The 20,638-nt window shown below is 46.1% G+C and overlaps 2 protein-coding genes across 17 annotated transcripts in view; one reads left to right on the top strand and one right to left on the bottom strand.

Moving 5' to 3' along the window:
- The window catches only part of Eipr1 (EARP complex and GARP complex interacting protein 1), a 115,693-nt gene extending 100,583 nt beyond the window's left edge, over positions 1-15,110 (bottom strand). For 2 of the 4 annotated variants that reach the window (NM_001379229.1, NM_201357.3), the window contains exons 1-3: positions 14,908-15,093; positions 6,759-6,842; positions 8-140 (exon numbers count right to left, since the gene is read on the bottom strand). Coding sequence is in view for 3 of the 4 variants with exons in the window: in NM_201357.3 (NP_958745.2) it covers positions 8-140; positions 6,759-6,842; positions 14,908-14,949 (259 nt within the window). In the remaining variant the exon portion in view is untranslated. Of the gene's footprint in view, positions 1-7; positions 141-6,758; positions 6,843-14,907 lie in introns of all 4 variants that reach the window. The other 2 variants (XM_006515120.4, XM_006515121.4) reach the window with 2 other exon arrangements.
- Positions 15,111-16,426: 1,316 nt separating this feature from the next.
- Trappc12 (trafficking protein particle complex 12) overlaps positions 16,427-20,638 on the top strand; it is a 59,866-nt gene continuing 55,654 nt past the window's right edge. For 3 of the 13 annotated variants that reach the window (XR_003950032.1, XR_001780444.2, XM_006515061.4), the window contains exons 1-2: positions 16,427-16,750; positions 19,376-20,613. Coding sequence is in view for 9 of the 13 variants with exons in the window: in XM_006515061.4 (XP_006515124.1) it covers positions 19,381-20,613 (1,233 nt within the window). In the remaining 4 variants the exon portion in view is untranslated. The remainder of the gene's footprint in view (positions 16,751-19,375; positions 20,614-20,638) is intronic. The other 10 variants (NM_001161410.2, NM_001377006.1, NM_001377005.1 and 7 more) reach the window with 6 other exon arrangements.

The raw sequence follows: 20,638 nt of genomic DNA, 5'->3' as shown, positions 1-20,638 counted from the left end.
CACTTACTTTTGTTGTAGCAGGTGGCCAGCACACCTTTATCTGCCGGGCTGGCACTGATGTGCCAGATCTCACCCGCTTGATGGAGGAGGACATTTTTATTTATAATGTTATTTTCGTCATCAAAGTCTATGATGTGGATCTGCAAATGCAAGCAGAGGACAATCAGCATCTCGGATGGTTTTCTTGGCACCTTAATAAGCACCATGACTATAAAGAACCAAGTGCAAACTCAATGGCTGCTATCCCTTTGAAGAGTACTCACCTCTACAGCTTAGTTCTCATGAGCCCCTTCCCAAAGGTAGAGTGGCAAGTCCCCGAGCAGTGCCTCCACAGAACCAAGCTGCAGAATGCTGCCAGCCGGTCTTCTCCAGTCTAAATTCCCAAGGTGCTAAAACCTCTACTCTAAAGAGGCTTGGGGGTGAGAGCATGCTAGTGTCAACCTGTCAGATTCTCGGATCTATGGTTGCAGGGAAGATGGGAAGTGGAACAGTCCAGAGAAATCATGGGGTGCTGTCCAGTGAGGTCCAGACTGAATATGGGGCTGCTGCCCAATGGGACTGGTTAACCATGGGGCGCTGCCCAGTGAGATCTGAGGATAACTGTATAGGTTGCTGATCTAAGGGTGACCATGGAGGCTACTGTCCAGTGGGAACCAGGTGAGCTATGCCTAGTCCCTCTATGATAGGCAAGATTCAACTCAAGGGAGCAGTGACTGAGATGGGATGAGCCTGTGTTTTAGCACATTTTTGGTTTATTTAAAAATGAGGCCAACATATCAGCACCTCTGACTCTCCACTACTAATTACAACAGTGTTGAACTTAGGTTTCCAAGAGAGAAAGCTAACGATGCCATCTCAATGCTTTTCTGGGAAAAAAAATTAGAAACTGAAATGATTTTCACATTCAATCTCTCTGTTCAAGCCAGCAGAAAACACTTATTTTTAAAATACACATATTCTAAGAAAATAACATAGATCTGCACAGATTTCTTCCAAGAAAGCTCTCCAGCGGCACTGATTACTGTGATGAAAGAGTCAAAGCCACCTTGATGCCTGGGGCAAGTTCAGCTAGCACTTGGCTGCGGCAGAACCCCAGGAAGCTATTTAGTACCTGGTAGACTGCTTAGCATCATGGAAAGTTGTCCATAATGTAGATTGAAGGAGAGAGGAACATCAAAGGAGCTACATAAACATGACACCCACTCTTGTTTTTAAAAGTGCATGTGTCCCCAGCCAAGTGGAAACAAAAGGACTCATTCCCAAGGTGGGGGCCATAGCCTTTGCCTTTGAATCTCTGTGCTTTATATTTTTAATGGTTTTTCTAACACTAATATGTGTTGCTTTTGCTACCAGAGCAACACTAAAATGTTCACCCAAGAGCTAACAACACGTTTATGTGGTACAGCTTCAGAAGGCCAGCATTACCCTTAACCAGAATCCTTCCTCCTCCTCAGGAGGCCTCTATATTCATCAGTGTGGAATCCGAACCAGGCCAGTTAGCACACGCAGCTACAGTCCTCTTCCCTGTGGGAAAGACTAGGACACAACCGCCCTTTAAAACAGTGTCTGTGAGTTTCTCTCTACCCTCGAGTTCGGTTCAAAAGCAGATAAGAAAATTAAGGTAACAGAGACCGACTTGGTAAGGCTGCCAAGGGCCTTAGATACTGGACAAAACAACAAACCAAAAGTGTATCATTTCCACCTCAATGCACATAAAAATTCTTTAAATGCAAATAAAATTTTTCAGTCACACACCATGGCACATGCTTTTAATCCACATTTGGGAGGTAGGAACAGATAGCTTTTTGTGATTTCAAAGACAGCCTGGTCTACATAACAAGTTCTAAGCCAGCCAGGGCTATATAGTGAGATCCTGTCTTAAAAAGTTAAAAGTCAAAAGTAAAGTCACACAAGATGGTTCATAGATTTCACCACACCCGATGACCTGAATTTAATCCCTGGAACCTATATGGGGGAAGGAAAGATTTGACTCCTTTGGTTGTCCTCTGACTTACACACAAACAATAAATAAATAAAAGCAGGTTTGGGGAGATGGCTTGGTAAGAGAAGTGTTTGCCAGGCAAGCATGAGGACCTGAGTTCAGATCCCCAGAACCCACTAAAAAGCCAGGTATGACTACATGCATCTGTAACCCCAACCCCACAGCTCACTGGCCAATGTGGGAAGTGCGCTCTAAGCACAGTAAGGGTCTCAATAGGGTGGAGGGTGGTTAAAGGGGACATCTACCGTCTACCACTCCCTCCACTCATACCACACAGGTGCAGCACCCACCAAAAGCTACCCTCTTAAGAGCGGCTAGGCTCCAGTGGTGTCCCCTGGGGATCCTCACATAGCAGTGCTGCCTTTCCCAGTCTTTCCCAGAACTGCCCCAGCTGGACAATGAGACTCCTCCAGCCACTCACTAGCTTTCCTGGCCTGAAGCACTCTCACTACAGCCCGCTTTCAACTCATAGTTCAGTGATTATGGCAGCTGTCCTGGGCTAGCGCTGGACAAGGCAGGCCATTTTCATGGTCGTGTCTGACTATTTTTCCTCAATCCCAATTAAAGTCAATGACACTAAAAACACTGGCCTGTTTTGCTCCATCACATGAGTCAGGAAACCTGGGACCCAGTCTGGATTCTGCCACTTCCTGGTTATGTTACCATAAGTGAGTCACTAAGACCTTCTGGGCTCTTACTTCAGCATTTATAAGTTTACAGAATTTGATTTCTAGATCTATTTAACTCAAGCCAGTTTGCATCCTTCAGCTGTGAACTTAAATAAGAAATGGCACATTATTAAATACAACACACTTTTTCCAATGTTAATTAGGCATATTAGTGTGTCTCCCTATGTATATGAATACCCTTGAGTCTTCTACCCCAGGACATGAATCCCAAGGATGCTGGGAAACCCAGAGAATCAAAAATAGCCTAAATCCCAGGACGCCTTAGCACTGTGACTATGTCTTTTGAAACAATGAATAAGATAAATACTCTTTTGCACAGTGAAGCCAAGGCTAGGAAAGCAGCTGACTTAGCCAGCTTACTGGATGTCACCAGCTGTCTCATTATTAGATGTAAATCTAAAACTCAGAAATATCTGAATCTAGGATTTTTCCCTTTTAACTTTTATTTTTATTTTATGTATATGGGTATTCTGCCTCCATATATGGCTACAACCACATGCATGCAGTGCCTATGGAGGCCAGAAGAGGGCAATGGCTACCCCAGGACTAGAGTTACAAGTGGCTGTGTACCCCATGTGGGTGCTGGGAATCAAACCTGGGCGATCTCCAAGAGCAGCCAGTGCTCCTTATCATTGAACCATCTCTCCAGCCCCAAGTATAGCATTTTAAAAAGAAATTGTGCAAAACACCAATGCTCATAAAATAAAAATAATCAATAATGCAGATGAGATCAATGTTCTCTGACAGCAAAGAGCAGGCCTCACAGAGACTAGAGAGCAAGGCAAGCACGGCAGGGGACTGGCTATCTTGGTCGGTCTCTCCTGATCCGAGATGACACTTCCAGACTGCACCACATACACAGTCCCAGGAAAATAACCCACAGCCAATCCTGGAGGTGCTCTAGCAGTCCTGATGGGACAGGCTGCTGGGAAATCCTAAACCCATTTGCACATCTCCTTGATGGTTTTTCCATCAAAAGCATAAGCAGACCCATCATGTTGCACTGCATCCCAACTGACGGTTGTGGTGCAATTGCAGGACAAGCTGACTATGGCTTGGGCCAGGGAGTGAGCAACACTATTTAGAGGTGTGGTCTTGTTACGGTAGGTGTGGCCTTATTGGAGAAAATGTGTCACTGTGCGGGTGGGCTTTGAGAGACCTTCTCCTAGCTGCCTGGAAGCCAGTCTGCTCCTGTGTGCCTTCAGAGCAAGATATCATCTTCTCATCTCTTTCTCCAGCACCATACCTGCCTGGATGCTGCCATGCTTCCAGCCTTGATGATAATAAGACTCAAACTCTGAATCTGTAAGACAGTCACAATTAAATGTTGTCCTTTATAAGAGCTGCCTTGGCCATGGTGTCTCTTCACAGCAATGGAAACCTTAAGACAGTGACACAAAGGCCTACGGAAAGCTCTGAGGTATTGGCTTCAAGTCCTCTAGCAGAATAACTCCCAATGGATTTTGAGCCACACCAACCTGACATCTAGCCTAACAAGCCCAAGGGATCCACTATGGCAAGTCACAGAATGAGCTCCAGGTACTAGAGCCCAGATAATATCATTTCTATAGAAGAAACAAGTACCTGGTTTGATGGCCTTAGAAATATAACAAATGACAAAGAAAATCTAGAACATCATAAGATTTCCTTGTAAATAAACAAATGTACTTTTTATATTAGAAATAAGCATGGGAACTAGAAAGATGGCTCAGTCATTAAGAGCATGTACTGCTCTTGCAAAAAAAATGGGGCATCTCTGGGCTTCTCGGGCTCTTACAATCACAGGGGCATACCCATACACAGATGCATATATGTAATTAAAAATAAATAGAAAAAAAAAACTAAATTGTTGACAAGGTATCTGACCTTCCTCAACATAAAGTCATCTGAGACAAGTCTTTAGTGACAGGGTGACGGGCATTAAACAGTCCTCAGTCCTCAGAAAATGCCCAGTGCATATCACAGTAGAGAAAAATGAAACAGGGAAAATCAGATACAGAAAAGAACCAACGAGAACTCTACAGTAGGAGCCCTGCACTGAAGGCACACATCCCAGAGGACAGGAAGAGCAGAGCCAACAGCTGCTTCCAAGCTAGGGAAGACGGAAGGGGAAGGAGTCACATGGCACAGCTGGAAAGATCTCCTTCTTATGGTAACTCAGAAACCAGAAACACACATCTTTTTCAAAGAAACTCTATTTTGTATGTATGAGTGTTTTTGCCTGAATGTGTTTCTGTGTTTCTAGTACCCAAAGCAGCCAGAAAAGGGTATCAGATTCCCTGGACTCAGAGCTACCCATGGTTGTGAGCTACCACATGGGTGCTGTGACCCAAACCCAGGTTCTCTGGAAGAGCAGCCAGTGATCTAAAACTCTGAGCCATCTCTCCATATCCCTTACCCACACACTTTAGAAAATTTTTCAATTGTATTTTGTCAGCCCCTATTTATACATTATAGGTATGTGTATATGTATGTGTCTGAGTTTGTGCATGTGAGCACAAAGAATGAGTACTAGCCCACTAGGGTGGCTGGAGGGGGAGGTCATGAGTCACCACTCCAAATAAAAATTTTGTTACTGTCCAACCTAACATTTGTACATTTTCATATTCTGACCATTTCTGACTTTTCCTGAGCACCACTGTAGTTACTGTTATTTATATACAAAGCTTTCTCTAGGTTTTGGATACAGAAATGGCAGGTTAAGTAACAGAAATGTTCACTTACACAAGCTCTATCTAGAAATGACTGTGCCATTTTTAAACTCCTCAGCAGCATGCAAGAGTGACAACTTCACCATGCCTACCCAGCACCACTATTTGTCAGCAGCTGCTAATGTTATCTCCTGTGTGAAAATAACAACTGGGCAGAGGCCTACCATGACTAACATAGCCTTACAAACCTTTTCCCAGTGTCAAGAATAATGTAATTTTCATGATAGTTGTGGTCTCTCTGTGAAGTCTATAGAGCAGGCATGTTTATTTCCATTTTTATAATAAGGAAAGTGAAGTCCAGCAAAGTTCATCCATTTGTTAAAGGTCATACAGTTAGTATTAAGCCACAAACTGACTCCAGAGCCCCTAAGCATCCACTGCAGTGTCCACAGAAACAAATGGCTTTCTTATTGCGATGTGATCATGACCTGTTCTTAATTACACAAAGTAATAGGAGCAGTGAGAAATGGCCCAATGATCATGTCCCCAGACTGCTTCTTAATCACTTATACAGTAAAACCTATGTCACCACAGAAACAAAGCAAACTACAAAAGCAACTAAACAGGGCTAAGGAAGATGGCACAGTCTTTAAACTGCTTGCTGCATGATCATGAAGACCTGAGTTTGGGTTGCCCATACCCACATGAAAGCTAGGGATGATGGCACAAACCTATGATCGTAGCACTAGAGAGGTGGAGACAGACAGATCTCTGGAGCTCATGAATCTGGCCAAGTCACTGAGCTCTAGGTTTAATGAGCTCAGCGGACAAGGCACTGCCTGGCATGGCGGTGCACCTCTAACCTCAGCACTCAGGAGGCAAAGGCAGGCAGATCTCTTGGGGTTTGAGGCCACTTTGATGGACATAATTCCAAACCAGTAAGACTACAGAGTAAGATACCTTACTCTGTTACTTATATACACACAAATATACACACACACACACACACACACACACACACACACACACACATACACGAAGAGAGAGAGAGAGAGAAATACTGACAGAGGGACAGAGAAAGGAAGAAAAAACAATTGAAGAAAAAACCCAAGTCAACTTGTGACATACACATGCACCTATGTACACACACACACACACACACACACACATACATATACCATGCACACGCATAAAGAAGAAACAGTAAACAGAATATTTAAATTATTGTAATCAATCATTATACATAGTTGGGTAATAGTTACGACTTAGAAATATATATTTAAATCTAATAAAATTTTGTTTGTGTGGCATTAAATTTTTTTTAAATGTTGCCTGAAAAAAATCAAGAGCAAGATGGATATGAAACTAAGAATAAGCTTCGTAATTAACATGTATACATTTGTCAAAAATAGTTACCTGATTATCATATTTAAGAGACTGCGTCCCAACCAAGAAGCGAATGGCATCTGTTTCCGCAGTTTGAGGTGTTAGAGCACGTGCCTGAGGAGGGAGGAAATGCATACACATTTATGAAGTTAGGCTTAATAAACACAGAAAAGTCGGCTTATCTCATCTGCTGAGATGAAGGATAAATCAGCAGTGTCTAGAGGCGACTGCACACTCCTAACACAATTGCACTTCAAATCTGTACGTGAAATAACTCTAAGTGGGCACTAATCTAAGCAATAAAGACACAAATTATTTACACAGAGATAGTTAAGTTGTGCAATAAAACCACCATGTCAGCAATAAATAGATTGGTTCAACAAATTATACTTCATCAAAACAACACAAACAGAAAGGGCTTCCAGCGATGCAATGCAGGTAGTTTAAGCCAATTTCCCTGCAGAGAACTGGAAAAGCAATGCAAAACACAGTCTGCCTCAAGGCCTCAGAGTGTGACAAGCCCAGGATCGCAGGGCAGTGGTGGCGCATGCCTTTAATCCCACCACTTGGGAGGCTGAGGCAGGTGGATTTTTGAGGCCAGCCTGGTCTACAGAGTGAGTTCCAGGACAGCCAGGGTTACACAGAGAAACCCTGTCTCAAAAAAAAAAAAAAAAAAAAAAAAAGACCAGGATCTGGCTACTTTGTCCCTGCAGGTTTAAGTCTGAGGAAAACTGTGACAGGGTAGGAGGCTTAGAATGCAAACATGCACAGAGCGGGGCTGTCTTAGTCAGGGTTTCTATTCCTGCACAAACATCATGACCAAGAAGCAAGTTGGGGAGGAAAGGGTTTATTCAGCTTACACTTCCATGCTGCTGTTCATCACCAAAGGAAGTCAGGACTGGAACTCAAGCAGGTCAGGAAGCAGGAGCTGATGCAGAGGCCATGGAGGGATGTTCTTTACTGGCTTGCTTCCCCTGGCTTGCTCAGCCTGCTCTCTTATAGAACGCAAGACTACCAGCCCAGAGATGGTCCCACCCACCAGGGGCCTTTCCCCCTTGATCAGTAATTGAGAAAATGCCTTACAGTTGGATCTCATGGAGGCATTTCCTCAACTGAAGGTCCTTTCTCTGTGATAACTCCAGCTGTGTCAAGTTGACACAAAACTAACCAGTACAATTGACCCCTTGTCAACTTGACACACAAACACATCACTAGTAAGCCTCAACCCTTACATTCTTATTCATCCCCAAGATCTAAATAACTTTAAAAGTCCCACAGTCTTTACATATTCTTAAAATTTCAATCTCTTTATAATATCCATCTCTTTTAAAATTCAGTCTTTTTACAATTAAAAGTCTCTTAACTGTGGGCTACACTAAAAAAGTTTCTTCCTTCAAGAGGGAAAATATCAGGGCACAGTCACAATCAAAAGCAAAAGTCAATCTCCAACCGTCCAATGTCTGGGATCCAACTCATGATCTTCTGGGCTCCTCCAAGGGCTTGGGTCACTTCTCCAGCCAGGCCCTTTGTAGCACACGCTTCATCCTCTAGGCTCCAGATGCCTGTACTCCACTGCTGCTGCTGCTCTTGGTGGTCATCTCATGGTACTGGCATCGCCAAAACACTGCATGACCCCTTCAGTCCTGGGCCTTCAATTGCAACTGAGGCTGCACCTTCACCAATGGCCTTCCATGGCCTCTCATAGTGCCGAGCCTCAGCTGCTTTGCGTCACCCCTTCATGCCTTCAAAACCAGTACCACCTGGGTGACCCTTACATATTACCAAGTCCTGCTGCAGCAGGAGTACAACCTTGGCCATCTCTGGAACACAGCCTCTTTGTGCTTTCAGAAAACACTTCCCAGAAGATGTCACCTCAGTGATGCTGGTCTCTTCTTAATCACCGCTAATTTCTTAGCTCCAGCTAACCAGCATCAATAGTCCCAGTAATGCAAAGTTTTTGCTTTGGTAGTTCTGGGTCTTGTTAATCACAGCTGATTCTTCAGCCCCAGCTAACCAGAACTACAGAATCTTCACATTCAAAACAGCAATGGCCCTGAAAAGAGTCTTTAATTTTCCCTCTGAAATTTCACAAGCCAAACCTCCATCTTCTGCAGTGTTCTCAATATTATCTTCCAAGCTCCTACACAACATCCGACAGAGCTCTTAACAACGAATGGATCTTCAAGCCCAAAGTTCCAAAGTCCTTCCACAGTCCTCCCCAAAACATGGTCAGGTTGTCACAGGAATACCCCACTTCTGGTACCAATTTGTCTTAGTCAGGGTTTCTATTCCTGCACAAACATCATGACCAAGAAGCAAGTTGGGGAGGAAAGGGTTTATTCGGCTTACACTTCCATGCTGCTGTTCATCACCAAAGGAAGTCAGGACTGGAACTCAAGCAGGTCAGGGAGCAGAAGCTGATGCAGAGGCCATGGAGGGATGTTCTTTACTGGCTTGCTTCCCCTGGCTTGCTCAGCCTGCTCTCTTATAGAACGCAAGACTACCAGCCCAGAGATGGTCCCACCCACAAGGGGCCTTTCCCCCTTGATCACTAATTGAGAAAATGCCTTACAGTTGGATCTCATGGAGGCATTTCCTCAACTGAAGGTCCTTTCTCTGTGATAACTCCAGCTGTGTCAAGTTGACACAAAACTAACCAGTACAGGGGCCCACCACCAAAACACTGGAGCAGATCTCACCCGTGGGGTCACAGTAGTGAGGAGCAGAATTGTAACAAGAAGGCTGGCGCACCCTGAAACTGCATGCTCGCAATCCTTGATCCAACAAACAGCCCACTGCTCCCAGGCTGAGGAAAACTGCCAGCAGTAAGTCCGCCACAGGAAGGGAACATCTAAGCTCTCATGCCGAAACCTAGCCCTCAATCAAATGTAAGTCATCTCACAGGAAGACAAAACCACAGGGGCAGAAGAAGGAAAGAAAATGGAAAAGGGCAGAAAGTCCGATGGCCCAGTCTCTAGGAAACAGGTTCTAACCTTACGGTGTGTGTACCTGGAAAAGTAGAACTCGGGCATTTGCTACAGAGGCCTGTCATCCAAGTGGATAGCCTTCATACCATGCACCCCAGTTGAGCAACTAGGGCTACAAGTTGTCTCTGGAGAATGGAATGGCCTGGGGCAAAGTGCCTCTGCAGGTGAAGCCACCTCCAGCTATAGGACCCAACTGAGAGCTACCTGCCACCATCACGCTCAGAAGCTAGCAGCCTCCTGAAGGTGAAGTCTAGGAAACTTAGGCCAGCATAAAGTGCAGCAACTGTGCTTAGAGCTTTCATAATAAAAGACAAGATCTTAAGTTCCACACTTTGAGAAAACAAAGACTGCCCAACTCTGACTGTGCTTCAAGCTTGTAAAGTAGCTCAGCTCTTTCAGTGCGATCATTACCAGGACCCAGGCCAAGGCCCTGGAACTTACACCTTACTTCCTGCTGTAGGGAAAATATGGCCCATCAAAAATGTCTACATCCGTGTTCAGACACACAGTGAAGGGCTTGTGCAGCATCCACTCAGTCAAGGGCTGGAGGAGGGGAGAATGTCCAGGATGTTATTCACCCTTGTGCTACAGTCACAAACACATGGAAATACAGCAGAGTCAGGGTGAGCTACAGGGGGGACCTCAATCAACCCTCCAGTTTCATTTGCTACTACCTGCATGTGCCACTGAATGCCCATGATCCCAGGCACAGAGGCCATGAGGTCAAGGCCATCCTGGGCTACATGAGACCCTCCCTCAGATATTGAGAAAAAAGGGACCAGACAATCTGGAGGTCACACAGCTAAACCACATATTATTAGTTTGCCAGAAATAACAGCTCTACTATGTAGAGTTACAAGTTTCCCAGCCGACTTTTACAGAGAAGTTATTCTTCACTTAAATGACAGCTTTGCATGGGTGACTAGAGCAGCAAGAGGTTTGGTGCCGGTCTCCTTGGCAGCCTTGCCTTTAGGCCAGATCCTATTATGCTCTGCACAGAAACATTGGTCACTGATTAAGTATTTTGTCCAGAACTGAATTACGACGCTTAGTTGACCTAGACTTAAGGTCAAAGTTAAAAGATTCTTAAGCAGCCATGACTGTGACTGGACACTCCAGACCATGAAAGGAGGGAAGAGAGGGGACACCCTGTGTTCCTGGAAGATCTCCTCATTCTCAGAAAAGACATGGATGTTCCTCCATTTCTTAGCTTCTCTCCTCATCATTCCCTCTATGGTCCTCTTGGATGAGAGATGTTGATTTGTGAGCAAAGCTCCCTCCCTCTTTTCCTTTTATGTTCTTGATCCTTAACACATCTCTCAGACACGGGGTTTTTAGTAAGATGAGCCTCCAGTAACACTAATGGTAGCTTAGAAAGACAGGTAATTGCAAGGACTCGGGCAGCTGTGGCTGGCTCTAAAGATGGAAGAAGTAGCCATGTGCCCAGGAATGTGGGTACCACTGGATGCTGGAAAAGGCACGGCTACAAATGCTCACATGGAACCACCCCAAAGTGACAAAGACCCCAGTGAATTGGGTTTAGTGTGGGGCTTCTCACCTACGGAAAGGTAGAAGCCTCTAAACTTCTGCAATTTGTCACAGCAGCAACAGCAAGCCCCTCCCTCACCAAGCTCACCACTGTCCTCAGCAGCCTGCATCCTGAATTCCTGACTGTCACAGCTGAGCTCCTTATATTTTTTTACAATTTATTTAGTTATTATATATATGTTATAATATATATTTATTTACTTATTTAGTTTTTCCTTCTTTTTTTTTCCTTGAAAATCAGTAAGAGAAAGAGTTTAACCATTGTACTGACCATTTAGTTTGTACTCTTTATACTATTTCCACAATTGGTACAAATTTTAGATTTCAGAAGATCAACCACACTGCCTCTGTGTCCCCTCCCTTCTCCAGGGACAGCAACACAAAACTCAACTGATAGTGTATTTAAATAAAATAGAAGAACTACATGTCCAGGGTGACACACACTCTAACATCTGGAAAAGGTGATCGTCCACTCAACAGGCAGAGCAGTCTAAGGACGCATGTCCACTCCTGCCTCCCCTTCCGCACACTTGGATGGACATTTGGACAGCCTTAAACCAGTTTGTGAAATGGTTAATCCTTTGTGGATCTAGAAATCCACACAGACACATGCCAAAATTGGGGCCTATTAGTAACACCTCAGAACCTTTGAGCTTTATGTGCCTTTTAAAGACCTAGCTTAGGCCACACTGACTGCTGAAAGGAAGAAGGTGGTCAGCAAGGCTAGAACTCAGGTTTACCCTGCTGGGAAGAAAGCAGGGGATGGGCTCCACCTAAGATTAGTACACAAAGACCTTCAAATGCAACTTGAGGTCACACAAATGATACAAGGACTAGAGTACCCAAAAATAGGGCCAGAAGAGGACCCAACTGAGAGCGAATGACTATTTTACATTAAAAGTCTTTTCTGCATTTCAAGTTGATGACGACAGGCGGAGCAGGCTAAGGATGCATGTCCACTCCTGCCTCCCCTTCCGCACACTTAGACGGACATTAAAGACAGCCTTAAACCAGTTTGTGAAATGGTTAATCCTTTGTGGATCTAGAAATCCGTCAAGTATTCTTTATCCCTGAGCCATCTCTTCAGGCCTTCTTTCTTTTGAGATAACTTTTGGTAGCATATTTGAGACAACTTTCGGCCAGCCGGGTCTACAGAAGTGAGTTCCAGAACAGCCAGGACTACACAGAGAAACCCTGTCTTGGGCTGGAGAGATGGCTCAGTGGTTAAGAGCACTGACTGCTCTTCCGAAGGTCCTGAGTTCAAATCCCAGCAACCACATGGTGGCTCACAACCATCTGTAATGAGATCTGTCACCCTCTTCTCTGGTCTGTCTGAAAACAGCTACAGTGTACTTAAGAAACCCTGTCTTGGGTTGGGGAAAGACGGTGAGAGGACAACAAGCTAGCTAAGACATTTGTCAACTGAATAATGAATAGACCCACTAGGAAAATATGCTACCAAAAGTTATCTCAAAAGAAAGAAGGCCTGAAGAGATGGCTCAGGGGTGAAGAATACCTGTTGCACTTCCAGAGAACCTAGGTTCAATTCCTAGTACCCAAATGGTAGCTCACAACCATCTGTGGCTCCAGTGCCAAAGGATCTGAGGAGTTCTTCTGGCTTCTGTGAGCACATGCACTGCACAGACAGAAAAGCAAGCGAAACACTGATACACAGAAAATAAAAATAAATAAATCTAAAAAAAAGAAAGAAAAGAAGTAAGAAGCCTGAACAGCTACCACCAGGAACTACACTGTGACCAGGGTGGCGTGAGAGTAGAAGGCCGGGTAAGCAGCACCATGCTGCTCTGACTGCTGCACAGCCCCAGTGGGAGCTCCCCAGTGTAACGATGCTGTCCTATGGAGACAATCACATGCTGACACAAACAAGAGGCTTCTGGAGACCTGTCAGGAAGGAAGCTGAATCTAGCATTGGAATTCCGTCCCAGTATTCAGGCATTACCCAAAATCTGGAGAACTGTGCCTGTGAGTAACCATAAAGATGAAAGTAAATAACGTAATAATAATAAATAAATAGCAGCTAAGAGTAACTTGATACTCACGGAGAGGCTCCAGCACCCACATCAGGTGGCTCACAACCACCTCTAACTCCAATTCCAAGGAATCCAGAGCCCTCTTCTGAGCTTCCTGGGCACCAGGCACACATGTGGAGCACATGCATGCACCCAGAGAAAACACTCACATGCACACAATGAAAATAAATCTTCTGGAAAGCACACATGTGTGGGATGCCCCAAGCACATAGGCTTCCTCAGGAAGCAGCAGGCTGACTGTAGGCCTGCTAAAATCATGGAAAATGAGAGCAGGCCCTGTAGTGTTCCCCGAGTCCTCCCAGTGCTTCTGAAGTTCCCACTGAACTGGTAGTACACAGAGCAATCTGAAGACAGTTCATTAAATGTGTGTGTGTGTGTGTGTGTGTGTGTGTGCGCGCGCTGTCTTAGTTAAGTCAGGCTTGCCTGTCCACTTTAAGGTTTACACTGACTACTGGGGCTATGCATCTCACTTAAAAATTATCACAGTCCATAGACAGGCCCCTCTGAGATAAATTGGAACATCTCCCAGTAACTTCCATTTGTACTTAGGCTTCCAAAGGAACACTAAAAATTGACTCTGAACATATTCCACACATTTCTTCTCATTTTGCAAGTAAATACACTGATACCCCAGATGAGTGAAACACCCTCAACAAGCTCAGTAGCAGTATCTAGGCATAGCCTCACTCTGTCCTGCATTGTCTGACCTTAGCCCTACCATATGATACCTCTATGCATCCATAGCCTCATTCTTTATCTGTATAGTGGGTATTCAGAATCACCTGCAGAAAGCTGAGTTTCTCCTCCCATCAGAAGTGAAGGACAACCCCACAAAGCAATCATTACAAATTTGTGTTCAAGAGCACACAATGTCCAAGGATTTTATTTTTATGGAAGGATCACAAAAGAAAGGAGTGAGGACAATGAGGCTACACTGGATTTGATCCCATCTAGATGATGTCAGATGTAATTCCCAGGACAACAAAGAATAGACAAGAATATTCTTGTAGGAATAGAGGAGTGTAGAATAGTCGTCCTGATTCCTAGCATGGGAGTTCTGGATACCCAGGAAGGCGCTGAGAATGGCAGAAGTCTCCAGTGAGCTCTTAGCAAATCATGGTCCAGGTCTGAAGAACTCCCTGGGAGATGGAAACCCTCATCCCACTATTGACTCGAATCTGTAACGAGTTTAGTAGCTATTGAAATAAAAAGTTCATAAGGAAAAAGGCAAGTATATTTCCAACCTGAGTGAGCAAAATGCTTCATAACAGACCAGCCAGCCAGCAACTCCCCTCCCCACGAAGTCCCTCTTTAATGCTCTTGTACTGAGCAGTATCCAACACACAACTCAATGGTCAATAATTGCTACTCAAGACCCCAGAAGTGCGAGTGTAATCAAGTCACCTGCGAGGCCGAGTGCTCACCCTCTGCTGTCTATGCCAGCCCTGGCCCTCACTTGGCCACACTCCCTGCGCGTACCCTCTCCCCAAATCCGGGCCTTGAAGCCCAGAATCCTTGGAACCAGACTGAGTGTGGGCGCTCTCTGGTGAGGGCCAGGCACAGGCGGCACCTCACCGACTCCGCCATGCTCACCTGGAATTCCAGCCCGTAAATCACCGGGGCGTCGTCTTCCATGATACTCTGCCTACCCAGCTACTCACGCCTCAGAGCTCGAGTCCCCCCTCACCAGGGATCGCTCAGAACCCATTCATTCCCCGCCTGAAAAATGGACTACGAGACCCAGACCGGCTCCCTGACGGCTCACTTCCTGTTTTCTTCGTCGCGTCATCAATACGCTCCTCCCCGGTGGCCAATGGCAGCTGGGCCTTTATTCTGCGCATGCTCATTTGGCCTTTCATGAGACCCAGCAGCTACAGGAGATCCTGGGTTGGAAGGCCGGGCCCGGAGCAAAAGCAGCGGGAATGGACGTCCATCAGGGCGGCGCTCTTATCCTGCGCTGCTCCCTCAAGTTCCAAAGATCTGAGCCCTAAAGAGAACAGTTAACTTGGCATTATGGTTGGCAGAGCTTTACTCCTAAACCGTGGTCCTGAGCACCAGAGCACTGCCCAACCCACTGCCAGGACCTTCGATCCAGCCTCAGAAGCAGGCTCTTAGATGTCCATTTAAAGATAAGATGCTGCAAGCTTGAGTCAAGACTGTGGTGATGGTGTAAGTGGGCAGTGACATACAGCGAGCGGTGTGCACTTCACGTAACCACCCAGTCCTGCACAGAGACACAACTAAGCCCACGATCTAAACTGTCCAGAGCTCTCAGAGACAGAAGGCTCTAGGACCTGGCATGGAAAATACTGCAAGAATGCACCATAGGAAATGAACTGTCTTGGTTCTATGAAGTTCTGGATCTCCACACGCGTTTCTTCTGTGTTTTGACTTTGCCATTATCTCTTGACTGACCTTCATGACAGCAGTTTCTGTGATGCTACCATTAGCCCCCTTAGTAGTCATCCATTGCCCACCTTTGTCTTACCTTGACTTTCTGATAAAACCTCTGGCAACTAGCTTCCACCGATCCCAAAGCTATGAAAGTCATGAGATAGCACCTGAGACCTACCCACCTACCCACTGCTTCCGAAGTGTGCTTAAGAAGTAGGTATTTTTGGTTGTTACTGTAAAACTTCATCAAATTGTTATCATGTAGGGCAGAATCTACGGTGACCTGAATCTATGTTCCCAAGCTATAGTCACTCACAGAATAAATTCTTCTTCCCTTTGAGATGAGAGCTGTGTTTTTACGTTGTCATAGAAATGTGACACAGAAAATCAAGAAAGCAAGGTTCTTGACTTGAGGACGATTCTCAACCAACCATGAGTTCAGCAAGCAAGGCTGACTCTTGACTCCTTAATTCCTCCCCGCAACTTTACGGATGTTAGCACACACTGCCACAGACACAAGGGGGGAAACGTGGAGAATCAACTAGCACAAAGATAAAATCCTAGGAAAAAACATCCTTGGTTGGTGACAGGCCCAAGGACAGACGATTTTCTTCAATCTCCAGGACCATCCTTGTCCCCTACCCAGTTTGGCCTTAGGCCCCGCCCACAGCTCTTGAGCCGGATATGCGCCCGGCTTCCAGTGGAGAGCTTAGCGGCTCCCAAACTGAGCATGTGCGGAAGTCGGGTCTCCGCGGCCAGCACACGCAGACGCACAAACGCGCGGGACCTTGGATCTTGAGTTTACTTCCGGTCTTCCGTCATCTCTTCGGACCCTTTTCGCCTGTGGGTGACCCGACCTCAGGGGCGGGTGGCAGGTGAGGAGCGGGTCGCAGTGAGGAGGGTCGCCGGTACCCTTGACCTTCCCACAGAGGGCGGCGTCCTCGCGTAATCAACCGCTCTCGGCCACGCAGAGTAGCCCCACGAGGGGCTGGCTCCTTCGGGCTTTAGCCAATTCTGTGTGCTCCCTGTGGTTTTGGACAAGGTACACACCCTCCTGACCTCGGTTTTATGTGTATAAAGTGCGGGTTCGTTAGCATGCTTAGAAGGTGCCCGTGTTACATCACCAGTGTTCGAGCTATGTTTTTGGTTTGCCCCAACTTTTGCTCCTGTCGACCTCGGTGTGTCATAGCCCCACAATAAATGAAGCACTGCAGTAAGCCAGAGTCGGGGTTAAGAGATAGAGGATGGGGTGCCATAGACATAACCTGACCACTGACGAATGAGTAGTGTTGTGTGGGAAAAGTGATTCCTTCCTGTAAGCATTCGGGAGATTGTGATGTGGAATATTTTAAGTTTGAGGTCAGTCTGGGCTAAATAGGGAGACACCCCAACCCCCTCAAAAGAAAGAAAGAATGAATAGAGTCTAAAAACTAAAACAAGGGTTGACAGGATGGCTCAGTGTCTGTCACCATTCCTGATAATCTGAGCTGCATCCACAGGACCCACACGATGGAAGAAGAGTTGTTCTTCCACATGATTGTCTTCTGACCATAAATAGACAAATGAATAAATACAGTAAGACGAGGTGTTGGTGCTGAGCCTGTATCATTTGAGAAGTAGAGGCAGGATGTTCAGGAGTTCAAAGTCGTCTTAGGCTATATAACAAATTTAAGGCCAGCTTAGGTTACCTACGACCTTGATTTATAAAAACAAACTCTCACACATATTAAAAAGCTAAATAAATGTTAAAAAAAAAAAAGTATCAGCCAGCCAGTGTGTGGTGAAATCGGAGTGTGTGTATGCTGTTGCAGGAAGGAACTGCAGGTCTGTGATTGCTCTTGGCAGTGGTGGTCCTTTTCTCTGAGCGCTCAGGAGGCACAGGCAGACTGATCTCTGAGTTCGAGGGTAGCCTGATCTACAGAGTGAGTTCCAGGACAGCCAGGGCTACTTGGAGAAACTCTCTCTTTAAAAACAAATAAGTGGTCGGGCAGTGTTGGTGCATGCCTTTAATCCCAGCAATTGGGAGTCAAAGGCAAGCAGTTTTCTGAGTTCAAGGCCAGCCTGATCTACAGAGAGAGTTCCAGGACAGGCTATACAGAGAAACCCTGTCGGGGGGCGGGGGGGAAGAGAGAGAGAGAGAGAGATCAAAGTGGTCCTTGATACATAGCAACAGTTAAGTTTACTGTGGCTTTGGGTACATAAGACCCAGTCTCAAAAGAAAAATTTGATGGCCATGATCTAGCACATTGATTTCTGGGCATTGAAATAGGAATTTGCTGTACCAAAGAATTGAAATTAGAGTCTCAAAGACGCACACACACAGACACACATCCTGTTCACAGAAGCACTGTGCACGATTGCTCGAGGCTAGAAGGAACCCAAGCATCCATTTGACAAGTAAATGGATGCGCTAACTGGCGCACGCCTGCAGTGCTGTGTTGTTACTCACCTGTCCAAGGGAAGGAAAGCCCATTGGTGCTGCGGCATGGGTGTCCTGCCGTGAGGAATGGACTGTGGTGGCTGTGCGTTCCAGTTCAGAGGACTTGGCGCTCAGGAAGCAAAGAGGGCAAATAGCACAGAGCAGGCTGGGGCAGCCGGTAGACAGCAACACCTCATGCAGTCAGGGCTTACAATAGCCAACAGAGAAGACTACCGTAGCCTGACAGAAAGAGGGGCCAAAAGGCATCATCAGGTCAGTGCTCCCAGCATGCCTCAGAGTCTGCTGGGGAAGCGGCTTCATACTGGATTCCTGAGTGGAGGGTCTGGGCAGAGCAGAGCAGTGTCCACGGATGAGCTTCACACTGGTGCCAATGGTTACCTTCTAGCTGTTCACAAGCGCTTCTTTTCACGCTCAAGATGTGTTGCTATTGTTAGCACCCAGACAAGGCCCTTGGACGGAGGACACTATGAGATAGACATGGTTGAGCCTGATGTGGGGGCAGGGACGATCCCACCTTCACGGTAAGGGCAGACAGCACTTGTTTACTGATACACTGTGTATTGCAATGGGCCAAGGATGTCATGATGAATGCCTTATGATTCTACTCACTTGAGGTCCCCAGGAAATATAAAAGATGGGAAATAGGATGGTGGTCATCTGTTTTATTAAATGGGTATAGAACTCCTGTTTTTGCAAGATGACAAAAATTCTGGAGGTTAATTGGACAATAATGAGAATGTATTAAACATTACTGAACTGTATACTTTAAAAAATGGTAGCTAAGCTGGGCAGTGGTGATGCATGCTTTTAATCCTAGCACTTGGGAGGCAGAGGCAGGCAGATTTCTGAGTTCGAGGCCAGCCTGGCCTACAGAGTGAGTTCCAGGACAGCCAGAGCTACACAGAGAAACCCTGTCTCAAAAAACCAAAAAAAAAGAAAAAAAGAAAAAGGGCTAGCAAGTTTTATGTGTATTTTATCCTAATTAAAATTAAGTAAACTAGAAAAAGAAAAACTTTTAATTTGTGCCCCTTGGATGTGGAACTATTAAACATGTGTTCCACTGAGCGATAAGATAAAAGTAGTACAGCCTATGTCTCAGAACCGCAGAGGTTGTGAGTTCAAGTCCACGCACGTTATGTGAAATCCTCTCTCAGAAAAGAAAACAAGTTTATTTACCCATACTTGAAATAAAACAGTGGAGTGATTCACGACTGCCTCTATTTTTAGACAACATGGAAACAGCTAAAGATGGTGAGCAGAGCCCAAGTGAGGCATCTCCTTCAGCCCAGGCAGGTCCTGAAAACATCCCGGAGCCTATGTCTCGGGAGGAGGAGAGCCAGCCATTGTACCATGAAGAGACCATTGATCTTGGTGGAGATGAGTTTGCATCTGAAGAGAACGAGCCCACATCGGAAGGGTCTCACAACTTCGGAGATAAGCTTAATGAGCACATGATGGAAAGTGTGCTCATCTCCGACTCTCCTAACAACAGCGAGGGGGACGTTGGCGACCTCGGCTGTCTACAGGATGTTGGGGAGCCCCCCAGAGGTGCCACTGATCACCGACTGCCCAGTAGCACAGACAAAGAAGTGGTGGACACTCTGAGTAATGGCAGTGAAACCGATGGAGACGACACTCCCAGAGACATCTCAGACATGACACCTGATAGCAGAGCCTCTCTGAAGGAAGACTCAACACAGGAAGATGTGACGAGCATGCCTGCACTGGAGAATGCTGCCACGGAGGAAGTCGGGCCTAAGGACAGCCTCGCGCCCCGAGAAGAGCAGACCTCAGAAGTGTCCTCCAATCAGTCCTCCTCCAAAGACGAGCCCTTGCCCGTCTGCACCATCTTCAGCCAGGCTACCGCCACTCCCTCCCAGCCACACCTGTTTCTACAGGATGGCTTCGAGTCCCAGATGGTGAAATCACCCAGTTTCAGTAGCACCAGTGAGACGTCAGCCAAGACCCCTCCTCCGATGGTCCAGCCCAGTCCCAGCCTCAGTACATTTTTTGGAGATACAATGAGCTCTAATTCCTTGGCCTCTGACTTCTTTGATTCCTTCACAACTTCTACTTTCATTTCAGTCAGTAATCCCAATGCAGGTTCCCCAGTTCCAGAAAAGCTGTCTTCACTCACTGCCCCTGTAGGAGAGAAGTCCCCGGATTCCACCAGCCCATCTTACTCCACAAGGATGGATAGATCGGAATCAGGTGTTTCTCGGGCCCCTCTGGATGTCCCTGAATCTCCAAAGCCATTTTCACAGATCCAGGCTGTGTTTGCTGGAAGTGATGACCCCTTCGCCACAGCCCTGAGCATGAGTGAGATGGACCGGAGGAATGACGCATGGCTTCCCAGTCAGGCGACCAGAGAAGTCCTGATGTCAGTAGCAACCCAGCAGTATGGCACTGTGTTCATAGACAAGGAGAACCTCACTATGCCTGGCCTCAAGTTTGACAACATTCAGGTAGGATGAGGACTGTTTTTATGTC

This window comes from Mus musculus, chromosome 12, assembly GCF_000001635.26.
Source record: "Mus musculus strain C57BL/6J chromosome 12, GRCm38.p6 C57BL/6J".
NCBI lineage: Eukaryota > Metazoa > Chordata > Mammalia > Rodentia > Muridae > Mus > Mus musculus.
Note: the sequence above shows the minus strand (reverse complement) of the source record. Positions and strands in the feature narration are given on the sequence as shown.